Here is a 27781-nt window from a genome sequence, read left to right as displayed (position 1 = left end):
CTGTCTTTTTGGGAAGACCAGTGAGGAGGCCGTTACAGTAATCCACCCTGCTGCTGATAAAAGCATGAACAAGTTTCTCTCAGTCTTCACTGGAAACAAAGCATCTAATTCTTGCAATGTTTCTGAGATGATAGTATGCTGATTTACTTACTGCTTTGACATGACTATTGAAACTCAGATCTGACTCCAGAGTCACACCAGAGCTCTGTGCATAAATCATACAACATATTAAAACGTCATTGTTGTTTTTCTGTTTTATATGAAAACTAACCGGACATAGAGGGTCATGATGTCATTAACATGGAGACATGAACCATGTCACTAGTTAAAATTAGTATTTTTATGGATTTGAACATTTTCTGAAATATTTAAAAAATGGGTAAATCAGCAAAATATAAAAAAAAAAAAAAAAACATTTTACATATTGTCCCTTTAACCTGCTCAGGACATAACTTTAAATAATGATCTTATTAGCTAAGTAGTAGGCTGACTACAGGTTGAGTAAACACTGCAATACAAAGTGCTGCATAAACTTCAATGTAACAATGACAACAAATGGCAATGCGGAGAATGCAACGCACACAGGTAAAATGTCCAACTAATAAATAAAAATTTATTTATAATATATTTATTATAATTTATTTATAAAATTTATAATAAATAAAAATACATTTTATAGCCTACCATTTTGTTTACAGCACGTTAAGCTAGAAACGTTTCTAATGCTGGGGGTCTGTGTGTTGTCGAGACAAATCACTGCTTTTGCCCAGAAAACACTGCAAACATTGCACAATTGCTTTACAAAGTTTCGAGATTCACTAAGCTCCCAGTTTAGTGGGAGGAGGGATTTGGGGATATGTCGATATTTTAGCTGTTTGTTTTCTAGTTATTTCTGACATATTGAGTGGCGGTTACTTCAGCAGGACGATGCTTCTTCAGCTGCTGTTATGGGCGACCCTGCTCTGTCAAATCTGCGATGGAAAGGCCTTCCCTCAACGACAGTGCGTTTAAATCTGCATTAATAACTTTTAATGTGTAAAAATATATTCTTATCTTGTCGACGTTGATTTTTATAATGTGTTTATCTTGTCAAATGAGCAGCAAGAGGACGGTTTGGGGACCTAATATGCGACAAATGTAAGTAGCCTACCCTGTTTAGTTTCATGTCCCGAAAATGAACGATTACATTAAAACAATATTAACTACAAATTAAGCATCAATATGTTTAACAATGTTGTTTGTTGTAAAATGTGCTTATACTAATGAAGTCATTGCTATTTTTTCGTACTATTATTTCTTTGGTACATATGAGAGAAGTGTGTAGAAAAATGTTTATAGATATACAGTCGAAGTCAGAAATATTAGCCCTCCTTTGATTTTTTTTTCGTTTTTAAATATTTCCCAAATGATGTTTAATAGAGTAAGGAAATGTTCACAGTATGTCTGATAATATTTTTTCTTCTGGAGAAAGTCTTATTTATTTTATTTCAGTTAGAATAAAAGCAGTTATTAATAAAAGAATTGCATTTTAAGGTCAATATTATTAGCCCTAAGCTATATATTTTTTCTCGATAGTCTACAGAACATACCGTCGTTATACAATAACTTGCCTAATTATCCTAACCTGCCTAGTTAATCTAATAAACCTAGTTAAGCCTTTAAATGTAACTTTAAGCTGTATGGAAGTGTCTTGTAAAATATCTAGTCAACTATTATTTACTGTCATCATGGCAAAGATAAAATAAATCCGTTATTAGAAATTAGTTATTAAAACAATTATGTTTAGAAATGTGTTGAAAAAAATCTAATCTGTTAAACAGAAATTGGGGAAAAAATAAAGAGGGGGGCTAATAATTCTGACTTCAACTATATCTGCATATCAAATTCTATAATATAAAAACTGGTTGAACTAGAGTTCATCTGTAACTGAGTGTGTTTTTCTGTTTACAGTGAGCCGGTCAAAGACCCTTCTCCGTCGTGAGTAATTGTCCTCTGCCCTCAGTAAACACACACACACACACACACACACGCAACCAGATAATTTCACAGAGTCGTAATTTATTTACTTAACAAATTAGTGTGCCTTGTTGGATATATTTCAATAAGACTAGATGCATCTTAAATATTATAACATTTTTATTTATTTTTAGGTTAGGCAAACTTGGCAGTTTGTTTTCGATTGCAGATCATTTACATTGAAACAACATAAAATATTCTACAGTACCATACAAACACATAATACATAAACTACATAATAACGATTTTACAGTTCACATTAGGGCAGCACAAAGTACAATTTCAGCATCAATATGGCAATGTGATCATTCGGATGTATGCAGTGTTGAGTGTGGTTTATATTTTATTATTTTGCAACGGTTTTTTGTAACTTTTGTAACTTTGATAAATTAATAAAAATACATTTTATTGAATCGTTGGTAACACTTTACAATTACAGTACATGAATAATGAAGTATTAGTAAGTAAACTGAACGTTACTTTATTATGAACTATGGGATGAGTTAAGGTGCGCACTAATCTTTACAACCTGTCGCATGAGTTCATGTGTGGATAACGGTAAAGTCACAATATCATTATACATTAACATGTCAAAAGTTCATAATGGTTAAATTTAGCATAAGTTAATGTGGTAATTTATACTAAATTATCATGCCATTGTTAATTATGCCAATGTAAATTATCATGTAGTAATTTATACTACATGATAATGCTTAATTTAAAACCCTCATAATTTTGGTCACAATTCATGTTATTAACTGCTAGCTTATTACGTGCCTATAATTAAGATATTAACTGTTTAATAGTAGTAATAAAGCCCATGTGGCCACCCCAATATGATTTAGTTGTTGATATTATTAATTTAAATGTACTTGCTTAAATTCACAGTATTTCCATAAATAAATAAATTAATTTATAATTAAACTGCAGCCACTATAATATTGATAAGCGCCACCGACGTAGCTGATTCACTGAGATTGCACACTTTTTATTAAGAAATTATTATTTTTTAAATGAAAAAGTTGTGTTTTATCTGATTGAAAATCACAAATCCAAATAAATTAATAGATGCATTTTGAAATCGGCTTTTCAGAATCTAGTTTATTTAGAAACTCCATTATTTTGCTGGTTTACTTTAGAGCCAAAAATCTCAATGATTTTGTGGATGTATTTTGCAAAAAGGTACATCATAGAAGTATATTTATTAATAATATTGTGGCTCAAAAAGGAACATGGATAAATGACATTATTGGAGTCTGTATAGTAAGTGTGTGTGTATGTAGTAATGTCTTTTGTTCGTTTGTTTGTTTTATTATTTCATTCATTAATCTTCATTAATTTTAGACATGGCATATACTGTATGTTGTACAATAAAAGTATGTGAAAAATAACTTACCTGAAAGGAGTTTTTAAACTAAATATTGGTTTTTATTTGGTTTGCATGTGTACCTGCTGTATTATTTAAGGAAATAAATTACAATATTAATGAGAAATTAATGGAAGAGTAATTAATGGAATTATTTAAAACGTCATTATTTCCTTTACCAGAAACAAAAACATAACATTACTCATTGTTCACAATATATACACAGTTCATTATTGTTTTGTGTGCCACCCCAAGATTTGGTGTGGCCTTACTTGGCCACCCCTAAGAAAATTTTTTGGGGGCGCCACTAATCCCTAAAACCACCCAAATGCCCAAATTTCTACCTTACTAACTATTAATAAACAGCTAATTAGTAGTTTATTAAGCTTTTAGTGGTTTGTTAATATTGTGAATTGTGACCTAAACTAAAGTGTTACCGAAAAGTGTTGTCAACATCAACAGTTTAAATACAGGAGTTCATGAGTAGTTAGGGATGAGTTAATGGTGACGTGCCCCTTCAAGTAAAGTCATGATATAATTATACATCAACAGCTCATTCATGTCAGCAGGGGTGGACTGGCCATAGGGAGCACTGGGATATTTCCCCGTGAACTGACGGGCAATCTGTCCTGCCACCATGACTCTGGCCTGCCTGTTGAATCTGGAGGTCTCTTCACTTACCGATCGCACAACTCCCACCCTGCTCTTCACTTTCTTGATTGCATTATTTATATGTGGCCTGAATAACAGTTACTTTTTCCTGGGTAAAAATGCTGTTCCAGTTCGCCTCTGTATGTTGGTTTACTTAAATGTTAATTAATAAATTTATTAACAAACAATCATACACTAACAAGTAAGCTAGCCATTATTCACACATGAACTCATGTGACTCATGTTAAAGTTAGTTAGTTCATGATTAGCGCCTACATAAACTCATCATTAGTTCATAATAAAGTAATGTTTAGTTTACAAAATCTATATTTATGTACTGTTATTGTGTTACTGAATTGTTTATAAAAACAGACTGTGTGTTATTATTTTACGTTTGATTATTGAATTACTGTATACCTACAGTTTGACTCCTCAGAAAACCATAAAATGATGTTTATTTAAATTGTTTTTTTTTTATTATTGAACTATTTGACGCTTGTAGATTGTTTATTATATTTATGCACTCCTATACAGAATCATCCCAATCAATCTAAAATTTTAAATTATTTCCAAATGGTTATTTAACTCATTTAGTGCAGTTGTATTCATGTCGCAATATATATTGCAGAATACAAAAATATCACAATGTTTGATTTTTTTCAGTATCGTGCAGCCCTAATTCACATGTTCATTAATAAATGTGAAAAGAAAAAGGAAATCACATGAACCAATTTTTTTAAATATTTAAAAAATATGACACCAAATATATAAATAAATGAGAAATATACTTCAATGAATTATGCATCAATAATATATATTAACTATACTTCCAATCCTATTGAAAATTATAAAAGTTGACCATGCATGACCATATGTTCTAAAACCCAAATTCAACCAATTGTCAATAATTAATAGATATTTATTTTTCTGATGTTCAATGGTTTTATTTTAGCTAAAATTATTATAAAAGTTAAAACTTGCACAAAAGCAAAATTATTTAAATAGAAATTTCCATCTCATGCTTTTTCAAATTTTTATGCAGCATAAACATACAGAAGGCTAATGGTCACATTATTTTCCTGTTTCCTTTTTCCACTGTGCTGTTTTTATTCTCAGTCTCAATGATATGTAGCTTAACAAGTTGTCGTAAATAGTTTAATCCTCTTTTTATGATGTTGTAAATGCAACCAGGAAAACAGTATGTGGGGGTATTTGTTCTCAGGGAAACAGGCCTTTGTTATCTACACTAGTCAACATTTGGAATTGGACTTAAACCTTTCCAAAAATCCAAATGTGTTCTTGCCTCAGGACAACTTTGATTAACTTTTTTGATCCCTTTCAAATGTTGAATACTGTAGTTCCTATGATTTGAGCTCCTGCAACTACTCGGTGCAAATGTCTCTTTTGTTTTTCTTGAGGTTTTCTCTTCTAGCTCCAGCAAAAATAAGGCCTGGAACAAAACAGAACATCCTGGTGGAGGGACACAACCTGGCAAAGGTGGTAAAAGTCACTGTTGTGGTTTACGACTATCCAAACTCCCAAACTGCCTTGTCACGGGGCTCAGTTTCCCTCAATTCAGACAACAACTACAGCGTCCTGCAAACCCTAGAGGTGAATTTATGTATGAATGCATGAATCTTTTCTGAATGCATCAGAATGACTTAAAGGGATAGTTCACTCAAAAAGAGAAATTACTCACCCTCCAGTAGAAACAAACCCATCTTTCTTTTCCCAGTTAAACACAAAAGCAGATATTAGAAGATAACTATCAACTTCCACAGTAGCAAACAAATACTTTGGAAGTCAATGGTTACCGGCCTGTAACGATTCTCAAATGATATGCTTTTGAGTTCAACTGAAGAAAGTAACTCAGTTCTGTGTAAGTTATTCCTTTAAGACAAACCTCTTTGGGCTTGTTAAACAATACCACAAATACCTGTTAACCCATTTCCTCTATAACATGAAAAAACTTGGTAGTTTTCTTTTTAATCTCGTTTTTTTCCTCTTTTTTTTCTGATTCAGATTTTTTATATATATTATATATATATATATATATATATATATATATATATATATATATATATATATATATATATATATATATATATATATATTACAGTTTTTTTCTCCTAATTTGTCTGAAATCAACATTTATTATTATTTTTTTCATTTATTGCTATTATTTTTTTAATTCCATGGTAGAAATATGGTAAGCTTCTAAACTTAATGAATAGCGCAAACCCGAGTAAGTCATTAGGGTATATGCACAGCTAGTGTTTTTTCCTGGTTTCTTCCTATACGGTTACACTTCCGGTGAATGGTTAATGTGACTTTTCTCATTTTTCTAAGGTTCCTTTTTGTTATGCGGGTCTGTGTTTTATTTAATTCTTTATTTTATTTTGTGCTTGTTGCGCTTGAGTTGTAGGAGGAGTTTTTCTACCTAGCATGTCCAGGATTGAATGACGTCCGTGACGTCACTGGGGATTCCCAGTATAAAAGGCTGACAGCAATGGTCTCTCTCTCTCTCTCTCTCTCTCTCTCGCTCTCTCGCTCTCTCTCGCCCTCCCTCAGCTCGGTGGTGGCTTGCGCTCAGGCGGTCTAGCTGGCGGTACTCCGCATGCTAGGCAATCCATCTACAAGCCGCGCTCTTTAGTGTTTTGTTCTTGTTAACCTTTTGATTCTTTAGTTTGTAATGTGTTAACTAGTTTGTTTATTTTAATACTTTGATTTGGTAGCAGGTAGTGGTTTATTCTTTTCATAGTCACGTTTTGTTATTTTTTTACAGTAGTTTAGTGAAGGTAAGCAGTGGCCCGGAAGACTCACCTGTTTTTTTATTCCTTTCACGGAAGTTGTAGGTAAGATCTGTCCATTTAAACACAGTATAGTCAGAGACCTGTTTTCCTTAGCTGCCCTACCTGTCTACTTGACTTTTGTTAATGTTTTGTCTCTTTTGGAAACATATGATTTATGAAAATTAAAGAGTATTGACGGGACGTCAATTTATTAATTCAATCGTCTGTGTCTTTCATATGTTCGGCTCAAACCTTGATTGTTCTTATTATTCTAGCCAGTTTTGAGTTTTGGGCTGTAACACTTTTACATCATCGATGTTGTAAAGTAATTCATATATAAACAGTTAAATAGACTTCATCATTCATTTAGTGTAAAATGAGACAAAACGAGATAAAAAGCTGTTTACGTGCACGTCAGGATCAGCAGGCAAGCGCAGAAACTCCATTGAAATTAATGGAGTAAAATACATTTCCATATTTTAAAGACATGGCACAAAAACGTTTTTAATTTATTGCAGTGCTGCTTGTACATTTGGAGACCCACATTATATCGTATATCAATCAGACAGTGAAAAATATAGATTTTTAAAGAAAACAGACCTTAAACCGCCAATTTTTTATGGCATACATTTCACCGGAAGCATTTAACCCAGGTTACTGAAGAATAAAAAATACTTTTGCATATACCCTATAATTTACCATATAAAATAAGCTACAAAATTGCTTATACAATACAATTTTCCCACTGTAAGTTTCGTAAATTCTGAAATTGTTTTAGTGTTCATACAAGCTGTTAGTAAATAAGGCCCTATGCTGAAGTTCTCTAATGTTTATGATCACGTTACTTGTTGCATGCAAGTATAATCAAATATGTTCTTTTATCAGATCAACCCAAATTTGCTACTTCCAGATGGAAAAAAGAAGTATGTGAAGCTTGTTGCTCAGTTCAGCAACATCTATCGTGCAGAAAAAGTAATGGCGGTGTCATTTCGCTCTGGACACATCTTCATTCAGACCGACAAACCTATTTACAACCCTGGAGACAAAGGTCAGCTCTCACATGCTGCTGTTGAGCTGTTTTCAGTACTCATTTAAATTTACAATTATTCCCCTTTTCCCAGTGCGTTTCAGGGCTTTTGTGTCTGATTTGGAGTTTCGTTCTTCTGAGAGAACCATATCTCTGGAGATTCAGGTGATTTGTCACATTAACCTAAGCGTCGTAACCATGTTTGCTGGACAATTGTTTGTTTGTTTGTTTTGTGGAATATTAATGCTTACAGCACAATTTGCTCATGTTTCAGAATCCAGATGGAATTGCGGTGCATGGTATTGGGAGAGTTAAAGCAATCGATGGGGTCTTTTCTGACATCTTCTCACTGTCTACAGTAGTCAAGTATGCACTCAGAATAGTTCAGTTGTGTTGTGTAGAATATAAAACAGAGTATTATGCATCAAAAGATAAAAAGAGTGTTGAGACTGTTTAAAGGATATTCAGATGTAGTTTAGGGTGCTTGTCCACTGTTGTGTTTTCTCCCCCTAGCTAAATACACTACCTGACAAAAGTCTTGTCGCCTAAGTTTTAAAAACAAGAAATAAAACCTTGACTTCTATGGAATCAGAAGTGACTTATATGAAAGGCAAAGGCCTCTAGATTATAATAATGTAATAATGTTCATCTCTGGTGGCTGGGCTGGCCAATCCTGGAGCACCTTGACCTTCTTTGCTTTCAGGAACTTTGATGTGGAGGTATGAGAAGGAGCACAGTCCTGTTTACTGTGGTTTGTAATGTAATGGACAGCACAAATGTCTTGATACCTCAGGCTGTTGATGTTGCCATCCATTCTGCAGATTTCTTATACACCCCATGTAACCCCAAACCATGATTTTTCCTTCACCAAACTTGACTGATTTCTGTCAGAATCCTGGGTTCATGTGGGTTCCAATTTGCTCTTCAGTAGTATTTGTGATGATTGGGATGCAATTTTACTACTTTTCTAAATGGTCAACTAGAAGTCAAGTTTTTAATATATATTTGTTATATATATATATTACTATTATATACTAAATTATTATTAATAATTACTGATATATATATATATATATATATATATATATATATATATATATATATATATATATATATATATATATATATATATATATATATATATATATATATATATATATATATATATATATATATATAATCAGAAGTGCCATATTTTTCTGAACACATTTTTGAAATAACTTCAGCTGCGCAAAAACATTCTTCGGTGGATTTGTGTCCTTTAGGTCCACTCACACCAAAAGCCTTTAACAATATTATAATAAATTAAATATTATAATAAATCTGAAGAAATATTATCAGAACTTTATAGAATAAAACAAATCGTCACCTTGGAATTATATGGTTCTATCTGTGTTCTGAATGATTTTGAAATGTTGAGCTTCAAAGTTTTTGCATTCCATAGCAAACATTATGTGTGTAACATTTGTTTTGTAAATAAAAAGTCTTAATATAAACAACTTATACAAAAAATCCCCTAATGTAAATAAGTTGTCATTTAATAAGAATGTCAATAAATTAATTTTGACAAAAATGTCAGATTAAACCTTATGATTCCAAGGTGACGTATTGTTAACACTTTACTTTAACACATACTTAACAAATTCAGTAAATCCAGAAAAACCAAAACCTTTTTTACCAAAACCTTATGTACATACGGTGGAGAAAATAAGTATTGAACATGTCATTTTTTGGAATAATATTTCTAAAGGAGATGTTGACATGGAATTCAACCAGATTTTGCTAAAAAAAAAAAAAAAAAAAAAAAAAAAAAAAAAAATATATATATATATATATATATATATATATATATATATATATATATATATATATATATATATATATACACAAACAAACTTACAAATAAAACAGAACAAAAAACAATCTGAGTAAGTTAGTTGTGTAATAAAAATGGAATGACATGAGAATGTACTGAACTACTTAAACGTATTTAATACTTTATATAAAAGGCTTTTTTGGAGATGTCAGCTTAAAGACGCCTCTCATATAGAGAATGAAGTCACATGAATTGTTCAGGTGTGATTGTTTTTCGCAGACTTCAACAGAGGGTAAAAATCTTGATGATGCTGTGGGTTTTGTCTATCAAATCAGTTTTTTATTTTGTATTCGATTTGTCTTTGGATTTAATTCAGGTGATTGACTGGGCTATTCTACAGCTTGATTTTCTCTCTCTGAAAGCATTTGGCCTTGTTTTGCATCATTGTCTTGCTGAAATAGTTTCATCTTCATCATCCTGTAGATGTTGGTCTGAAGCAGCAAATAGTACATTACAATGAGGAAGGGCAGAGGGTTGCTGAATAATTACTAAAAGATTTCAGCTGCTGTCTGAGCTTTCACTGTCTTTCTACACCTTCCTTTCTTCATGTGTTCAATACTTTTTCCCTTCGTCATTTCATTTTATTACAGATAACTTAATTTGTAAAATAATTAGATTTGTTTTCTTTGCGTATATGGATTCGTTAGGTTGTTACCAACATCCAGGGAAAATTTCAAATCAACAACACCTTTAGAAATATGTTTTCTGAGAAAAATGGTGACGTGTTCAATACTTATTTTCCCTGCTTTACTTGTGTCAGCGTGTGTGTGTGAAGTTTTTTTTGTATGAATTGACCATAAGTATATTTTGGATTTCCTAGGGAGGGCAGATGGAAAGTTGTAGCAAAGTTTGATCAGGGAAAAGAGAATGTTTTCAGCAGAGAGTTTGAAGTGAAGAAATATGGTAATTATATTACCTTCAGATTTGTTTCTTCTACATATTTTTTTCTCTGTTTATGTGTTAACACCATTTCTTCTTGGTCTTCAGTGCTTCCAGCATTCAACGTCACACTTACTCCTAAAACATCCCACCTCAGTCTGGATGCAGAAAAGTTGGAAGTTGAAATAACAGCCAGGTGTGTCAAAAATCAAACTACTGTGAATTATCTAAAACCAATGATGCTTTAATTGAAATATTTACTCACCAGTGGCCGGTTGTACCAGCAGTCTGCAAGTTAAAATGTAGCCTAGTTGTGACTTAAAGGGATACTAAGTTTCAACTTACACGCTACTAAATATTTTTGTGTTCCGGAATTTAGTTCAAATGTAAAGCTACGTTCTAACTAAATATTTACAGCAGAAAAGAAATGACAGCGAGATTAGTTTACATTAAGAAGCTCATGATGATAATGGAGAATGATCTCCCTCTACTCAAAGTCTTATTTTCCTCCTAAATCTCGCATTTGTTTTTGGCTGTGAAAGAAGAGTTTAATTTTCTTTCAAGGAGTGTTTTTTGTTTATTGTGTCCACTAATTAAAACGAGAATTTGTTTATGACTGTTTATATATATATATATATATATATATATATATATATATATATATATATATATATATATATATATATATATATATATATATAAAAATCAAGAGTAATGTTTGGTAACTTCATGTGTATTTGGCGTGCGTAAAGTAGTTTAACGTAGTTTTAAAGTAATTTAAATGCTTTTTATTGGAAATTACATAATTCAGGGCAAGACTTAACGGAGCGCTTATGACCTATTAACTACAGTTTGCCTTAAGAACATGTGGTGCAACCGAAGTAAGAACAAATTTAGTTACAAACTAGCAAGTAGTTATTAAGCCCCTCCTTATATTCCAGTTTAAGAACGAACATACAAACAGCTGGTGCAACCCTACCCTGGCGCTTTATTAAATAGGATGTGACTTTTTCTACCAGTCTGATGATTTTCCTCTGAATTCTATTATCAATAAGACATTTTTACCACTAAAAAACACTCACAGGATATTTCCTCTTTTCACTCCATGTTCTGTAAACACTAAATATGGTTGTGCATGAAATATCCAGTAGATCAGCAATTTCTGAAATACTCAAATCTGCCCATATGGCATCAACAACTATTCCACATGCAAAGTTAATCACTTGTCTTCCTCATTGTGATGCTGATTTTTACTTCAGCACATTGTCTTGACCATGTTAATGTGCATTTTGTTTATGCTGTGTAATTAGTATTTTGCATTAAAAAATTACGTTTATATTTAACAATGTGTAAGAATATACCCAGCAAACAATTTGTGTTTAATAGACGTCTAATAGATATCTAAATGTAGACAGCTTGGTTAAAACAAAGCTAAACTTGGGCTGTCAGTGAAAATCTAATAGACATCTAAGAATAGCCCAAATCTAGACTAGTGGTCAAATAGACAGATAAGACAGACTTTATTTGTGTAGTCAATCAATTCTGTTTATTTGATGACTACTCGATTTTCTCTGACAGCCCAAAATTAGCCTTGTTTTAGCCAAGATGACTATCTTTAGACGTCTATTGGACATCTATTAGGCATCTTTTAAAAACAAAAAAATGCTTACTGGCTATGATACTATTGGAAAGTTTGGTGAATTCTTTTATTGTGTTGATTCCGTACATGTGGTCACTGTATATATTTCATCCAGGTATCTTTATGGCGCGCAAGTGAAGGGTGTTGCGTATGTGCTGTTTGGTATTGAAATTAATGGTGAAAAGAAGAGACTCACATCTATGAAGCAAATTGATGATGTAAGTGTTAAGTTTAAACATGTTAACCGTTTAATTATCTTTGTAGAAATTTACAATTGCGACTCCTTGTCTTTACAGCTAAATGGAGGAAGTGTTAGTTTGACTATGGAGGAGATAAAGAGAGCTTATCCTGACATAAACAGCCTCCTGGGGTCTACGGTGTACGTCAAAGCATCAGTATTGACTAGTTCAGGTAAGTAAGTCCTACACCCTAGCTTAACAACACGCAAGCAATGCTCTAAAAATCTCCTAACACATGGAACATTAACAAGGTATCACTTGATTTGTAACTGCATAGCTAAAGCTTGGCAACCACTCACAACAACTTTTATCCTCTTCACAGGTAGCGATCTTGTGGAAGCAGAGAAATCCGGCATTAAAATCGTAAATTCGCCCTACATGCTTACCATCAAGGACACACCAAAGTATTATAAACCTGGTCTGCCGTTAGCCATGACGGTAATCTAATATTCGTTGCAATGCTTACGGTTTTAAAACATACCTTTTGAATATAATAATTCAATAATTTTATCACCACTTTCAATCAATATCATTTAAAAAAATAAAAAATAAAATTGAAAATAAAAGTCACCCAAATATTTGTATTCCTTTATATTAAATTAGTTGATATTACATCATGATGTTAGCATTTTCCAATTAGCAAACATGTGGGTTTTTTTTAGGTTATCGTGAGTAACCATGATGGATCTCCAACTCCTAATATTCCTGTAAAAGTCACCTTTCTTAAAAGGCCAATCAGTGTCCACAGTGGCACCATCAACATTCACATCAACATGCCAAAAAAGCGCATCCCATACGGCAATTCCCAGATGTTGAAAGTAAGTCATTCGCATAAACACACACAAAAACAGCAAGCCCCATTTGTGCTGAAAGTTACTTTACTTTGTACCTATAGACCAGGGGTCACCAATCTCGTTCCTGGAGGTCCGGTGCCCTGCAGGGTTAAGCTCCAACTTGCCTCAACACACCTGCCCTGGGTGTTTCAAGTATACCTAGTAAGACCTTGATTAGCTTGTTCAGGTGTGTTTGATTAGGGTTGGAGCTAAAATCTGCAGGACACCGGACCTCCAGGAACAAGTTTGGTGACCCCTGCTATAAACCATATTGTACGACAATTTTAATGTGGTCATGTCATCGGCCCATGAACATTTCCTACTTGTTATCAAACTAGTTTATAACTGTAACAAGAGGCAATTCAATCATATTGCAATGGTAAACAGCTACCATAACAGTATTTAACAATATGGGGCTCTTTTTAGATTCTCAGAAGCCATAGAAATTAAAAAAGTAAAACAGGAAATACATTGGGATCATTTTTTTTTTTGTTTACATTCTTCAAAATGGTCTATAATATACTCAGCTGGACCACTCAATGAAAATGAGCCAAAATAGGAGCAATTTAAGTGTCTGCTGAATACTGTATATTTAACATTATATAGGTGGAGACAGTGGATCCGTCACTGAAACCAGAACAGCAGGCCATTCAAGAGGTATACGTCAAGCCGTATTCTACTTTTAGAAGTCACGGTAACTACTTGCACGTCTCAGTAGGAGCAAGTCGAGTGGTGGTCGGTGGCAGTATCAGTGTCCAAGTGTACATCAAATCCTCTTTACCAAACCACAGAGCCCTCGTGGAGCATCTCACATACATTGTGAGTGACCCTGGAGACATTTCAGTATTAAAGCGGACTGTATTGTCAGTGTTATTCATACTAATAATTCTTTTCCAGGTGTTAAATAAGGGGAAAATAATTCAGGCTGGTAGAGTGAATGTCAAAGGCCAGGACGTAACAAGCGTTCATCTGCTCATTACCTCAGAAATGCTACCTGCATTTCGGTTTGTGGCGTATTACGTTTTGCCATGGCAGCATAGGGCTGAAGTGGTGGCAGACTCAGTGTTTGTTGATGTGGAGGACCGGTGTGTAGGTTCGGTGAGTTCTTTTGGTATTGATAAGCAGTTATTATTAACATTAAAGTCTTTAAATGCCTGGAACTGCTTTTGATATAAATTTGGCACCAGTTAATTCATTAATTTACTAATGAATGCAACATTTAATAGTCTATTTGTGATTTACTAGCTTAATGTTGGACCAGTGGATGGAGAAATAGTCAGTTCTTACTCACCAGGCAGCAGCTTTAAATTTCAAGTGAAAGGTGATGTTGGAGCAAAGGTCAGCCTGGTAGCTGTGGATAATGCCATCTTCCTGTTGAGTAAAAACCGCCTGACGCAGAAAAAGGTGAGTGGTTGTCATTTGCATTCAGGGTTCATATGGTCATGAAAAATCTGAAAAAGTCATGGAATTTTTCAATGGCATTTTTTAGCATCAATGGCATTTTTTAGGCCTGGAAAAGTTTTGGAATAAAAGAAAAACCCACAAGGTTTTGGAAAAGTCATGGAAATTACATTTACATTTAGTCATTTAGCAGATATTTTTGTTCAAAGCGACTTACACTTAAACATTAATAAAAGTGAGCGATTGCTCCATATTTTAAATGATCTTTTATTGGTCTCACGCAATCACCTGACGTGATTTTACAGGTAAGAATTCACCAAGCTTGAACTTTCGTATGCAGTGATCTGCGAAACACGTGCTTAGGTTTCTGGTCTGCAGCATTCGCATGTCTATGAATGGAAGTCTTTAGAGCGAAAAGTGCAGTGATGATCCCAGCTTCATAATAGAAGTACTTTTAACTACTAGTACTAGTTTAACAAACTATTAAGATTAACTCAAATTAGTCTGACAAACATCTGTATATTGGAATTGAGGTTAGTTGTTTTTACTTTTCTTTTCTTGGCCAAAAACGTGCTCTCACATTATTAGGTGCTGTGTAAGCATCATCTATTTCACAAAGATATACAAATAAATTGAAACTATTGCTGGTTTTATGATATGCTTATATAAGTTTAAATGTTTCTTATGAATTACCATGTATTTGTAGACATTACATGAAACATTAGATCATGAAAATTGACTTGAAAGAATCTTTGTTGTAAAAATGTGTATGAACCCTGTGCACTGTTCTTTTCAGAACTTTCTCCTCAATGAAAAAAGTAAAACAAATAAAAAAAAACTCTTTCATTCAGGTGTGGGAAGTGGTGGATCAGGCTGATATGGGCTGCACCGCAGGAGGAGGCAAGGATAATATGGGTGTTTTCAGTGATGCAGGACTGATGTTTCACTCCAGCACAGGAGGTTCAACTGACTCCAAAGAAGGTCTTTCATAGACACAGCAGAAACATTTTACATTTACATTTAACATTTATTTTTATTTTGAGTTTGCAAAAGAAAATACATATATAACTTACATTATCTCTCATACAGAAATAGACTTACAAATCTTGCATATGCTTTGCGTTTTCGTCCCTTTAACAACAACAACAACAACAACAACAACAACTATAACCAGTAAAAGATGGGGAGCTACAAATCTTTTAGAAGATTGCCTTTAAAGAAGAAAAGATATATATTTAGACACATAATATTCCATTTAAAAGTTACAATTCTATTAATCATTACTTGATTAATAGTATATTAATACATTTTAAAATGTCATTTTTTCCAGTGATATTCTAAACCTGAATTATTAGCATCATTACTGCAGTCTTCAGTATCAGATGATCCTTCAGTAATCCATCTAAACTGCTGTTGATGATAATAAGAAATGTTTCAACATTGAGAAAAGTTGTGCTGCTTCATTATTTATCAGTATTTTTAATATTTTGTAACATTAAGTCTTTACTTATTTTATTTTAATAATAGAATGCATTTTAAATATTATTTAACATGTAATAATTTAAAAGTGTATATAAAACTAGCTGGAAATTTCATAATTGGGCACAATTAATAGTGCGAAATGGAGGTTGTCAAAATGGATTACAAAATGCAGGAAAAATATTATTTTGAGAGTCACCTTGACCAATTGCTTGGATTTTTAGGTAAGGTTATTAAAGTCAGAGCACATATGAACCAGAAGTTTCAATGTTTAAACTATTTTTTAGAGTTTTTTAGATGGAGAAGCATTATGAGCTAATAAAGTAATTTCATTTTTATTTCATGAAATCTAAGGGGGCGTTTACATGACAATGTTTTCAGACAAAAATTGTAAACATTTTTAATCAAATTTGCCTGTTTGTTTAGTAACACTTTACAATAACAGTACATGAATATTGATGCGTTAATATGTAAACTAAACATTACTTTTTTATGAACTAATGATGAATTAATGCATGTGCTAGTCATAAACTAACTTTAACTACAACATGAGTTCATGTGTGAACAACGGCTACCCTAATTACTCGATAGTACATAATTGTTTAAATTAAATACCACATTTGTTTATGCTTAATTTTACCATCATGAACTGATGATATGTTAATGTATAATTATATAATGACTTCACTTGGAGGGTCATCATGACCCCATTCCTTACTTCTCATGAAAGCCTTATGCACATCTGTCTACTGTGTTTACACTAAATAACAATAGAAAAGTGTTGTCAACATCAACAGTTTAAACACAGGATGAGTTCATGGTGATGTGCCCCTTTAATTAAAGTCACGCCATAATTATACATTAACACCTCATGAGTTCATGTTGGTTAACTTAAATGTAAATGAATATGTTAATTAACAACATGTACTAACAAGTAATTAAGGTAGCTGTTATTTAAACATGAAGTCATGTGAATCATGTTGTAGTTAGTTCATGATTAGCACATGCATTAACTCATCATTAGTTCATAATAAAATAATATTTAGTTTGCATATTACAGTTTTTTACCATGGCTATGACAGTTTTTCCAATACATTTAACAAGTTTGCTAAACTCTTAACGCAGCAACACACCTAAAACACACAATTGGCAAAACAGTTAATTTCATGCTCAAAATCACACATTGTAAACTAAACTTCTAAACATTTTTTTAAAACACAATAATAAACTAACACACTACACCATGTTTAACAAAACACTGCAAACATGTTTCAAAATGACATAATTGTTCAAAACACTAACATGTGTTCTCTTTCAACAGAGACATTCAGTCAATCAGAACACACTGACAATAAAAACACTAGCATCAGCTAAAATTACAGAAACTGCATTAGTTTATGTGTCAGCTCTGCCCTTATATTTTAAGACTCTCTACATTTTCATTTTGTTGGTTTAGTAAATGCAGGCATTTTCTTTCTTTTACTGCAAAGATTCAATACAAAAATAAAGAAAAAATTGCTTTATAAAATTTACAGTTGATTTTAAAAAATACAGACACAGAATTGGTGCAGTACAGACTTTATTTGCAAAAGGACATCACTGCTAGATATACAAACAGAAAAACCATCGCAAGTACAATAAAAAAACAAAGTAATTTTCTATTCTGCCTGGTCTTCTGCATTTGCCCGGCATGGTAACGATGGCCCTTTGGCCTATTATGTTTCTCCTACGGCGGTGCCTTTTCGCCAAGTTGAAGCCAGCCTCGTCAACATAGATAATTTCATGTGGGACTTGATTGACCTCCAACTTCATGACTCTCTAAAAGTAATTAGACACAGTGTAAATGGTTCACTGTACTATAGCTAATATATGTACTAATGAATGCCAGGTTTATAGAGTCGTTTACTGCAAAACACACTGTGCATAAAGGAGTCACTGTATTGCATAACCTTATCTGGACGTATTGGTGACGGAGTTCTGCAATGTGCTTACTGTTCCTTTCAAAAACCTCATGAGTCCCTTTTTAGAGCTTACAGAATGATTATGTGATTTGAAAAATCTCAACACATGAGTGTGCTTTCTAGATGGAAATCATGTTCATATGGGAGATGGGAGCTGTCATCTGTCATATATATATATATATATATATATATATATATATATATATATATATATATATATATATATATATATATATACACACACACACACAAACACACACACACACACACACACACGCACGCACGCACGCACGCACGCACGCACGCACGCACGCACGCACGCACGCACGCACGCACGCACGCACGCACGCACACACGCACACACGCACACACACACACACACACACACACACACACACACATACATATATGCAGGGAATATATTTGTGTTTCAATTGACAGTATGAACAGCTGTTTACTTTGGCTTTAGCCTATATAGGTTCTGTTTAGAACATGATGTTATCTGTTCTGACATACTGTGTGAAAGCATTGGTAAATTTGACTGTAAAATTACATTGTTTTGGTTTTGGTTGAGTTTGTGTGTAAAAGAAGTTCAAGCATTTTAAATTTGTGTTAACTGGATGCAATTTGTGTCAAAGCAACAAGAAATGTGTTAATTGTATAGCCCACGAAGACGGATGTTGTGCTAACCGTGTTAAGAGTTTAGGAAACTTGTTAATTGTATTGAAAAAAGTGTCACAGTTTTTTACAATTGCTATAATACATCATTATTCACTGTTATTGTAAAGTGTTACCATTTTTTTTACACAACAACAGTGTTTTTGTGACTGGATACACACAAATCTAAAAAACAGAATTCAAAGAGGTAGGTTTTAAAAATGCCTCTGTTGTCGTGTCCATGTAAACGCATCAAAAAGACACATTACATACATAATACAGTGTTTTGGGCCATTTTTGCAGATATGTGTAAACGTGGATCATTTTGTAGACATGAAACATAAAAAAAAAAATAATGAGAAGATAATGAAAAATGTTTTATTTTTTAGCTATATCATTGTCTTTTAAACGTAGCCTAAATCTAACAAAAATTGAAATGAAAAAATATGGGTTGTCCATGGACAGTTGACTTTATTATGTACTTTTATTGGTTTGTTTCTCATAGACTGCTCCAGTAAAACTAAACGGCGAAGACGTTCTGCAGCCAAACTGCAGCTCAGAGATCAGCTCGGTAAGTCGGAATTATCAGTGTATCAAATATTCTTTAAGCAATCATGACATGGATTTTGCAGCAGGCAGCAGTTTCTAACTGGCGGGACTATTTTCAGGCAATACATACTATCATTGCGCCTGCTGCAGCCATGTTACAGGTGCAAAGTTCCTTGATTATGACGCTGGAATGAGAGTATAGTTTCTTGATATAGAAAATACTGTAGCAACTTTTCATTTTTAGTCAGTTTTAGTATGTAGTATGTAATGCATCTACAGAAGAGTCAAGCTTTAAATAAGAAAATTATCAAAACTCTTTGCTCTTTTTTTGTGGGAGATGCTAATGGTCTAATCTGTTTCAATAATCTATGCTAAGCTAAGCTAAAAGTTCTTCCACCAGACCCGGAGATTGACTAAATGCATTAAAAAAATGTTAAAACTCAACTCGTTCAGTTCCTATTTTCAAAACAAATGGAGTGTTTGTTTAAATCAGGATTGAATAAATACATTGTTAGAACATTTAAGTGTTGAATCTGTGTTGAAAAGTCAGTGCAGTTTTTTAGTTTCCATGTCATGTCTCTTTGAAGAAGATACAGAAGCACAGATATTCAGAAGCTAACCTAACCGTCTAATCATGTTTGTTTCTCTCACTCAGAGAAGGCCTATTCAGATGAGCTCCTGCAGAGGTGTTGTGTGGACGGCATGAAGGAGATTCCCATGCCTTATTCATGCTACCGTCGTTCCCTCTACATCACCGAGGACTGGAGCTGTGTGTTGGCTTTCCTGCGCTGCTGTGCAGAATACAGAGGAGAGGAGCTCGGCGTCATTACCAGACCTCCAACAACCACTGCTCCACCAACCACTGCTCCGCCAACCACTTCTCTACCCACCCTCTTTGACTTACCATATTTAGAATATGATTATATGGAAGAAAAGGTTATATTGAGAGCGAGAATGATAGAACCCATGCCAAAGCTGTATGCCAGAGCTAATGATGTCGGAGTTCGTCAGGACAGTTATCGTGAAGTCGTTGTAGAAGAAGAGGAAGAAGAGGCGGCTTCAGTGTTTGAGGAAGATGATTTGTCTGATCTAGAAGATATTTATGTGCGCAGCAAGTTTTTTGAGTCGTGGTTGTGGACCGATATCAGACTGCCTAGCACTGCCAAGTCTGATGGGTAAGAGTTTAGCATTTGACTCGATGTAGATGTCGCACTGTTGTTGTATTAATTGTTTTGTTTTTTCTCCAGGTTGGCTGTGTTTCCAGTGGACACCGTTCTTCCAGACAGTATCACACAGTGGGGGTTTCTAGCTGTCAGTGCCTCACCTGAGAAAGGTAAACAAATTTGACAAAATTAACTAATTTAAGTAGATTAAACAAAATAGTTAAGGTCTCGTTTATACTAATTTGTTTTAGTTTTAAAATGGCCTTGTAGAACGAAAACGATTCACACTGGCGTTTCACCTAGCATTTCTGAAAGATCTCTGTCCACACTACACTGCTGAAAACGCACATTACATGACCACACACAAACGCACTCTGGCATGCGCTGCATCATATGCGGTGGTCTGAGCTCCAGGCAGTCAGCAGGTATTTTGAACACACCTCCCCAGGTGAGAGCAGCACACATCAAACAGTTCATCTAGGATTTACCACTGGATGTCATCTAACTAAAGGTGTTAAGCATGATATTTTATTCATCTTGTCTCTATCTAATAACTTTTTGGTCTTTCAAACCCATTACGTGTTGTTTAGGCTGAGCACAAAGATAAGTTCATATATTGATTCTGATTCTGCACATTTGACTGATTGCTTGCCTTTATTTCCTATATTGTTTAAACTTATTGTATATTTTGCTTTTATAATGACCATTATTGATTATTAAAACTGATATTCAGCAAAACAGACAGGGCACGTTTTGTAATTTACAATGCAAATGAAAGGAGGCAGTTCTGTTATAGGATCAGTTTGTTATAAATATGCACACAGTAAAGAGGACGGTCATAAAAAAAATGCAGCTACACGATGCCTTAACATTTGTGGTGTCTGTTAAGTTTTTGATAATAAATTAAAAATAGGCAGTTCCTTATATCATGTTTAGAAGTCCAACATCTAATGATGGTGTCAGGGATGTCTGTATAAAGGTCCCAAAAGCAGAGGAGGTCAATTCAATAGGGTTTTTAATTAAATAAGCAAAAAAAAAAAAAAAAAAAAAAAATGACTCAGTAACTTACTGAGATTTAAGAGGAGATCTTGGACTTTAATAAAAATAAATTAAAGACTAGACCACAGGCAGCATGTAACAAAACAGGAAATATTCTAACAAAAATTTGTAGCACCACATGATAAAGAAAATCAGGAGTGGGCTGAATTTTAGCCAAAAATAAAGCTAGTTTTTGGTCCAGGCCTGGTAATGCAGGGAAATAGCAATGGCAAGAAAAAGGATTCTCAATTCTCCAGCAGGGCAGATCAAAACCAGAATAGCTCCAGAGAACAGCACAGAGAATGCAGAGACAACAGACCGACAAGAAGCCTGTAAGAAACCTAACACTCTGGCAAGAAGAGAAGCGAAACACCCTCAGATATAGGACCAGCAATCAGCAGAAATGAAAGGCAGCTGGCAATAAACAAGTGAGGCTACTAATTGTCAAAGACGATCAGCTTTGGGAAGTTAAACAGCAATTTGGAGACAAATTAGAAAGTTGTCAGTAAGAAAAGATAGAAAACGCTTTCAGAAAAAGAAAGAGAAGGCAAAGTTCAAACCCGGGTTCTGACAGATAATAATGATATTAAAACATAATAATATTAATAATAATAATAATTATTAAGCTATGCGTTGATCATTACTGCATATGAATGTATGATTATTTAATGTAATATTTAACGGGATCATTTAAACAATTTTTATTTACATGGTGTTCTCTAAATCTTATAAAGTCTTTGTCATTTTATTGTTAAAATAGTGAAACAACATAGCCAGAGTAATGCGAATGAAGTTAAAGTACACTGATGCCTTGAACATTTACCCGACATGTCCTGGGGACTTATAAGGAAAGAATGCAAGACCAACCTTGTGAACTTAAAAAAGCTAAACCTTGCTGAAAAAAAAGCCCTAATCCAAATATCAGCAGCCCCGTTTTCAGATGTTCAGATGCTGACACGGAGCAACAGTGTTTTAAAACAAATATTCTTAATTCTTAAATTCTCTCAAATTTTGTCTTGTAGGTATTAAATATTTGTAACCAGGTCTTAATTTTCTTATGTCTATGTAAAACTACCCAACACGAATCCAATCCCCAACAATCCAACTCTTTTGAACTTTTAACCAAACTTTATTTACTATGTGGTTTATTTATTGTCCTTACAATCATATTTGTTTAAAATGTCTATTTATAGTCTATATATGGTGAGGACACTGTCCTGAACGGACTGTTGTGCATACATTAAGTTTATTACAGTTTTTAAAAGTTTTTTTTCAAAGATATGTTTTGTTGAAAAATGGGTACGTATATAACTAGGGCTTGCTTGTTGTAACGAAGGGTCTGACACAGAGAGATCCATTTGCAGTATGTTTATTTATCAGAATAATAACAACAATAAGCACACAGATGTTACTTGTGTGCAAACTCACATAAAACACAGTTGTATCAAGTCGAAGGGCTGGTGGCAGGTAAACACAAGGTGAGTAAGCAGGCATGGGTCAGAGGCTGGCGGCAAGGATCAAAGTCGGTATTCAGGCTAGGGTTCAGGGCAGGCAAGACAAGGTCGAGATACAGTCCAGGTAAGCAACAGGAAAGCAGGCAAGGAAGAGTAACACTCAGTAATGTTTGCTGGGGCAGAACAAGACTTCGCACTGAGGTGAGTGTGTGTGCTGCTTATATGTGTGAGCATGGTGATTAGGAGATATGCTGCAGGTGTGTGTAACAATCAGTCAGTGGGGATGACGTAATGTCAAAAGTCCGGTGATGATGACCTCTGCTGGCCAGCGAGGGGAATGACTGGGTGACACTTGTTTTGACAATTTATTTAAAATATATGGCTAAAAAATAGCAAATAATGATATTATATATAAAAGTCCTCTATAAGTCTGAAGTTTCATTCGTAATGGTCTTAAAAAAATCTTAAAAGTCATAATTTTGACTTTGTGAAACCTGCAGAAACCCTGATTTAGCTTTCAATACCATCCTCAAATAAACAGAACTTATTATTTAGCTTGTATTGCTTTCTTTTTCTGCAAATTAACATTATTGTTATTATTTATTTATTCATTTTCTTGTCGGCTTAGTCCCTTTTTTATCTGGGGTTGCCACAGCGGAGTGAACCGCCAACTTATCCAGCAAGTTTTTACACAGTGGATGCCCTTCCAGCCGTGAACCATCTCTGGGAAATCACTAACAATATATTTAAATACAAGTTTAAGAAACGTTTATTTATTATTACCTACTGCGCCACTGCTTCGCCTATTATCATCATTATTATTATTATATTTCTTAATTAAAATTGGGCTTTTAATACAAATATTAAATATGTTTACATAAAAATAATACATATTTGTTATTAAATTACTTCCAATGCTACTTCAAGCATTTCTGTATGTGAACTACAAATGCTTTAACCATATTTAGATTTTAAGGAAACATGTTAAGGAATTCTGCATATGAATTAGAAATATTTTTTTACCAATAATGTGATGCCAAGCCATTTCTGTAGTTGAATTATGAGTAATTATTTAGCTTTAAATCTGAGTAATTTAGTAAGCAAAAAGCTGAATCATTTGTTTTACGAACATTAAAATACTGAATTTTAATTATTTTATTTTTACTGAATGCTAGTTGTTGTTTTATATTGCACGTACAGTTCATTTAAAAAAACAAAATTTTGTTTGTTTTGTTGTTCTAGTAGAATCTGCTCATTCAGTCACCAAATTTTAAGAATGTTAGTATTAGAAAATGCTATTTACAGTTGTCCAGGGACTGAGCAGTACTATCTGTCTGTATAATTTTGGCAGGTGTCTGCGTTGCTGAACCGTATAACGTCCGCGTGTGGAAGCCGTTCTTCATCGACCTGCGTTTGCCTCACTCAGTGTCCAGAAATGAACAAGTGGAAATCAAAGCTGTAATCCACAACTACAAGAACTCAACACTGGAGGTTCGTTCCACACCATCAGTAAATGTTGTGACTTATTATTTGTGTTTTAAAGAGGTATTTTTCTCAGATATTACATTTAGTTACAACCCTTGGGCAATCTAGGGGAGTGGGGTTGCACACTTGACCAAGGATCTAGTTCAAACAAACACTCAGAGAAAATTGTCATTCATTCATTTTCTTTTCGGCTTCGAATGAACCGCCAACTCATCCAGCTTATGTTTTACGCAGTGGATGCCCTTCCAGCTGCAACCCATCTCTGGGAAATCAGAGAAAATTGTACAAAGTAAAAACCACAAACCAGAATTGCTGTACAAAAATGTGATTTATTACAGATGGTGATTAGTGAAGCAGTGAGTGAGCTATTTACAACCATCAACTAAAACAAAACATAAATTAGAAAGACTGGCTATTGGTGGCGCTAAAGCAAAGAAAGAATCAAAACCAAACAGTCTTACTATTATCAAATCCCCTCTAATCTTGTCTAATAAATGAAAATGTGAAAAATAAATCTTCAACCTTCAAAGATGTCTTACCTAAATTACACTATCCACTTATCCAAAAATACACAGGTTGGTGCTTACCCCCTTCCCTAGTGTATCTCTAGACAGTCAAACTTCTATGTGTTGAAATGTATGTCACGTGACCTACTTACCTATCAGTCTTTCTACCAAACCTCTGTACTGAAACACGAGGAAAGGGAATGAATGATTACACACAGGTAAGAACAGACAGTGACTAAATCAAAATGACACACAGTGTAAATAAAGGTGAGGACACACAATAATGTACATCACAGCAAAACTGAACAAAATGGGGATATAAACACAGATTTAATCAAGCAAGTTAGCAAGCAAGCAATTAGCACAGAAACCAATAACAAATCAAGCCAACAAAGGCTGTTTCTCAATTCTAAGAATGCAGAGAACAGACTTGTGTTCTTGTGAAGACCGGTCTTGCCAGGTGTCCTCGGAAGAACGAACTCGGGAGACCTCGAGGACAGAGAACGCGTCCTTTGAGAAATAAGATGCTGCGTTCTTCCTGATGGTCACGTGACCTTCACACGTTTTTAATGGTAAATAATTTAAATATTACAGTGTTCATACAACCATTTATTGTTTTTCCCTTTTTCAATATATATATACTATGCATAAAGACTTTACAAATATACGCTGCACAATATAAATAAAACAGAATTTAATATGAATTTCAGCAAACAAACACCCTTATTGTGTTTTTTCCTTTAATAAGATGTCCATGGGAATGTTTATATTCACCATCTCATTAAGCGTAACTCCTGAGATAAATAAGTTATATCTCTGAACTTTAATTCTAAATAGATAAAAAATGCTGTGCTTCCCTTCTCCAGTCGCAATGACTTCTGGGACGTCTAGAGCAAGATCGGTGCTCAAGTCTGCATCGGTGCGTCCTCGATATCAAGAACACATCCGGGAATTTTCACGCGTCCTTCAAACTTGCGGTCTTGAGTATTGGAACTGAACTTTGGCAGCTGATGATGACATTACACGAGAACGCAAGACCGCTGAAGAACGCATATTGAAAAACAGCCAAAGACTGCCAAACTGCTGGCAGACAAAAAAATATATAGCGAGCTGCAGTAATCTGATTGGCTGAAACCGGAACCAAGTTGTTACTCTAGAACCAATCAGCATAAGCCAATCAGGTACAGCAGTAGGCAAAAACAAGGAAGTGAACTGGGGTAATACAAAGAAAAACATAAGACACATAATCCAAAGATAAATATCCAATACCTGCTGGCACGTAACACATCTACACATATTTTACACAATAAAAAATATGCATATGTTTATGAAATTGCCATTTGCAATGTTTATTTTGCTAGCTTACAGTGTTAGTCATAAATTAATCCACAAAAAAAGTGGTTTGTTTTGGTAATCTTTTATCAAAATCAAACAATTGACTTCCTCTCTGGAATGGCAGTGCGTTTATGATGACATCATTTTAACTGCTTCGGTGAAATATGCCTAGCCGCACCCCTTTAACTGTTAAGGCCTGTGCACACTGGGACGCTTTTTGCTTGTGTTTTCTGTTGACGTTTAACGCCTCCTGACTAAATAAAGGTCGCCAATGTGATCGTGCACACCAATGCGCAAAACGCCAGGCGCATTTTTAAAGAAATGCCTCATGCTCGGTTTTTACTGCTGAAGTTACAGTAAACAGCACTTTGAGGCCCTCAACTGGAAAACTGTCAATGCGAGCGCACATTGAAGAAGATGCCCAGAGGCGATATGAACATGGAGCTGTTTATTGCACTGGTGAACAATAATCATTTCTTCATTGCTAGAGCTGAAGCTGCTACTGGAACCATCCATGCTTGTTCGAATCGCCAGTAACTTTAACAACAAACGTGTGAACTTTCTCTCTTCTTCTTCTGTGTTACAAGCGGATGTCTGAAGCTTAAAGTTGTGTAGCGTCATCTAACATCAAGTAGTGATTTTGCACACTCTTCTGCTCGACGCCAGTGAAAATCGATTTGATTTGAATCCGGAAAAACGTCTCGAAAAACTCTGACGGTAAAGCAAATGAAAAACGTATTGGTGTGTACGAGCCTTTAGGCCACGGTCACTATGCTCTTTTTACCCCATAGACTTCCATTCATTTACATGCAAATGTGGCAGATCAGAAATGCAAGCTGATACGACAGGTTTCGCAGTTCACTGCATTGCAAAGTTCAAACTTGGTGAACTCTGACCTGCGAAATCACATCATCAAATCACAAGATAAATACATGACCTCTTTGTACAGAAATGTAAAATATGGACCAACCGCTTGTTTTTTTTTATGTCTAATCATCTTGTTTAACTCCGCCCCTTTTTGTAGCACCGTAAGACAGAATTTTGCATGCTCAAAATCAAGTGTGAATGAAAAATGAGGAGGAGAAGTGCAAAAATAAAATCGCACCTCCTGCTTAAGTTTCAGTTTCAGTTGGCAAAGCGTCATCATACTAGAATAAAAGTCTGCTGAAAATTCCGGTTTGCATGAACTTTAAAGTAGGCTTAGTTACTTTTTAATCAAACATTATTCTTGACAATATTTCTGACTGTTTATTATGCTACAATCGCAACAAACTGTTGCGTTATCTCCTGTGTTTTTAACTCAAAAGCATTTCAATTGTGTGCATATAATGAAAGTAAATAACAAAAAGCATTTTTTATTGTCCAAATAATTATTGCAAATCAAATATTTGTGCAAACTGCAAATTAAAAAAACTGTGAGTTGTATTTTTTTGTG

General features: G+C 34.1%; 1 protein-coding gene across 4 annotated transcripts in view; it reads left to right on the top strand.

Annotated features, from left to right (window-relative positions):
* Window positions 1-840: 840 nt before the first annotated feature.
* c3b.2 (complement component c3b, tandem duplicate 2) overlaps window positions 841-27781 on the top strand; it is a 46082-nt gene continuing 19141 nt past the window's right edge. For 2 of the 4 annotated variants that reach the window (XM_005174032.4, XM_009296391.4), the window contains exons 1-21: window positions 895-1001; window positions 1102-1137; window positions 1951-1977; window positions 5452-5644; window positions 7711-7873; window positions 7947-8017; window positions 8127-8218; window positions 10549-10631; window positions 10716-10803; window positions 12362-12464; window positions 12543-12657; window positions 12808-12923; window positions 13148-13303; window positions 13925-14137; window positions 14216-14416; window positions 14564-14722; window positions 15571-15700; window positions 19322-19387; window positions 20021-20540; window positions 20613-20698; window positions 24372-24511. In XM_005174032.4, the coding sequence (XP_005174089.1) occupies window positions 928-1001; window positions 1102-1137; window positions 1951-1977; window positions 5452-5644; window positions 7711-7873; window positions 7947-8017; window positions 8127-8218; window positions 10549-10631; window positions 10716-10803; window positions 12362-12464; window positions 12543-12657; window positions 12808-12923; window positions 13148-13303; window positions 13925-14137; window positions 14216-14416; window positions 14564-14722; window positions 15571-15700; window positions 19322-19387; window positions 20021-20540; window positions 20613-20698; window positions 24372-24511 (2832 nt within the window). In that variant the 5' untranslated portion in view covers window positions 895-927. Of the gene's footprint in view, window positions 1002-1101; window positions 1138-1950; window positions 1978-5451; window positions 5645-7710; window positions 7874-7946; window positions 8018-8126; window positions 8219-10548; window positions 10632-10715; window positions 10804-12361; window positions 12468-12542; window positions 12658-12807; window positions 12924-13147; window positions 13304-13924; window positions 14138-14215; window positions 14417-14563; window positions 14723-15570; window positions 15701-19321; window positions 19388-20020; window positions 20541-20612; window positions 20699-24371; window positions 24539-27781 lie in introns of all 4 variants that reach the window. The other 2 variants (NM_001100020.1, NM_001114680.1) reach the window with 2 other exon arrangements.

Source organism: Danio rerio, chromosome 22, assembly GCF_049306965.1.
Source record: "Danio rerio strain Tuebingen ecotype United States chromosome 22, GRCz12tu, whole genome shotgun sequence".
Taxonomy (NCBI): Eukaryota; Metazoa; Chordata; class Actinopteri; order Cypriniformes; family Danionidae; genus Danio; species Danio rerio.
The sequence above is the reverse complement of the archived record's forward strand: the minus strand, read 5'-3'. Positions and strand labels throughout refer to the sequence as shown.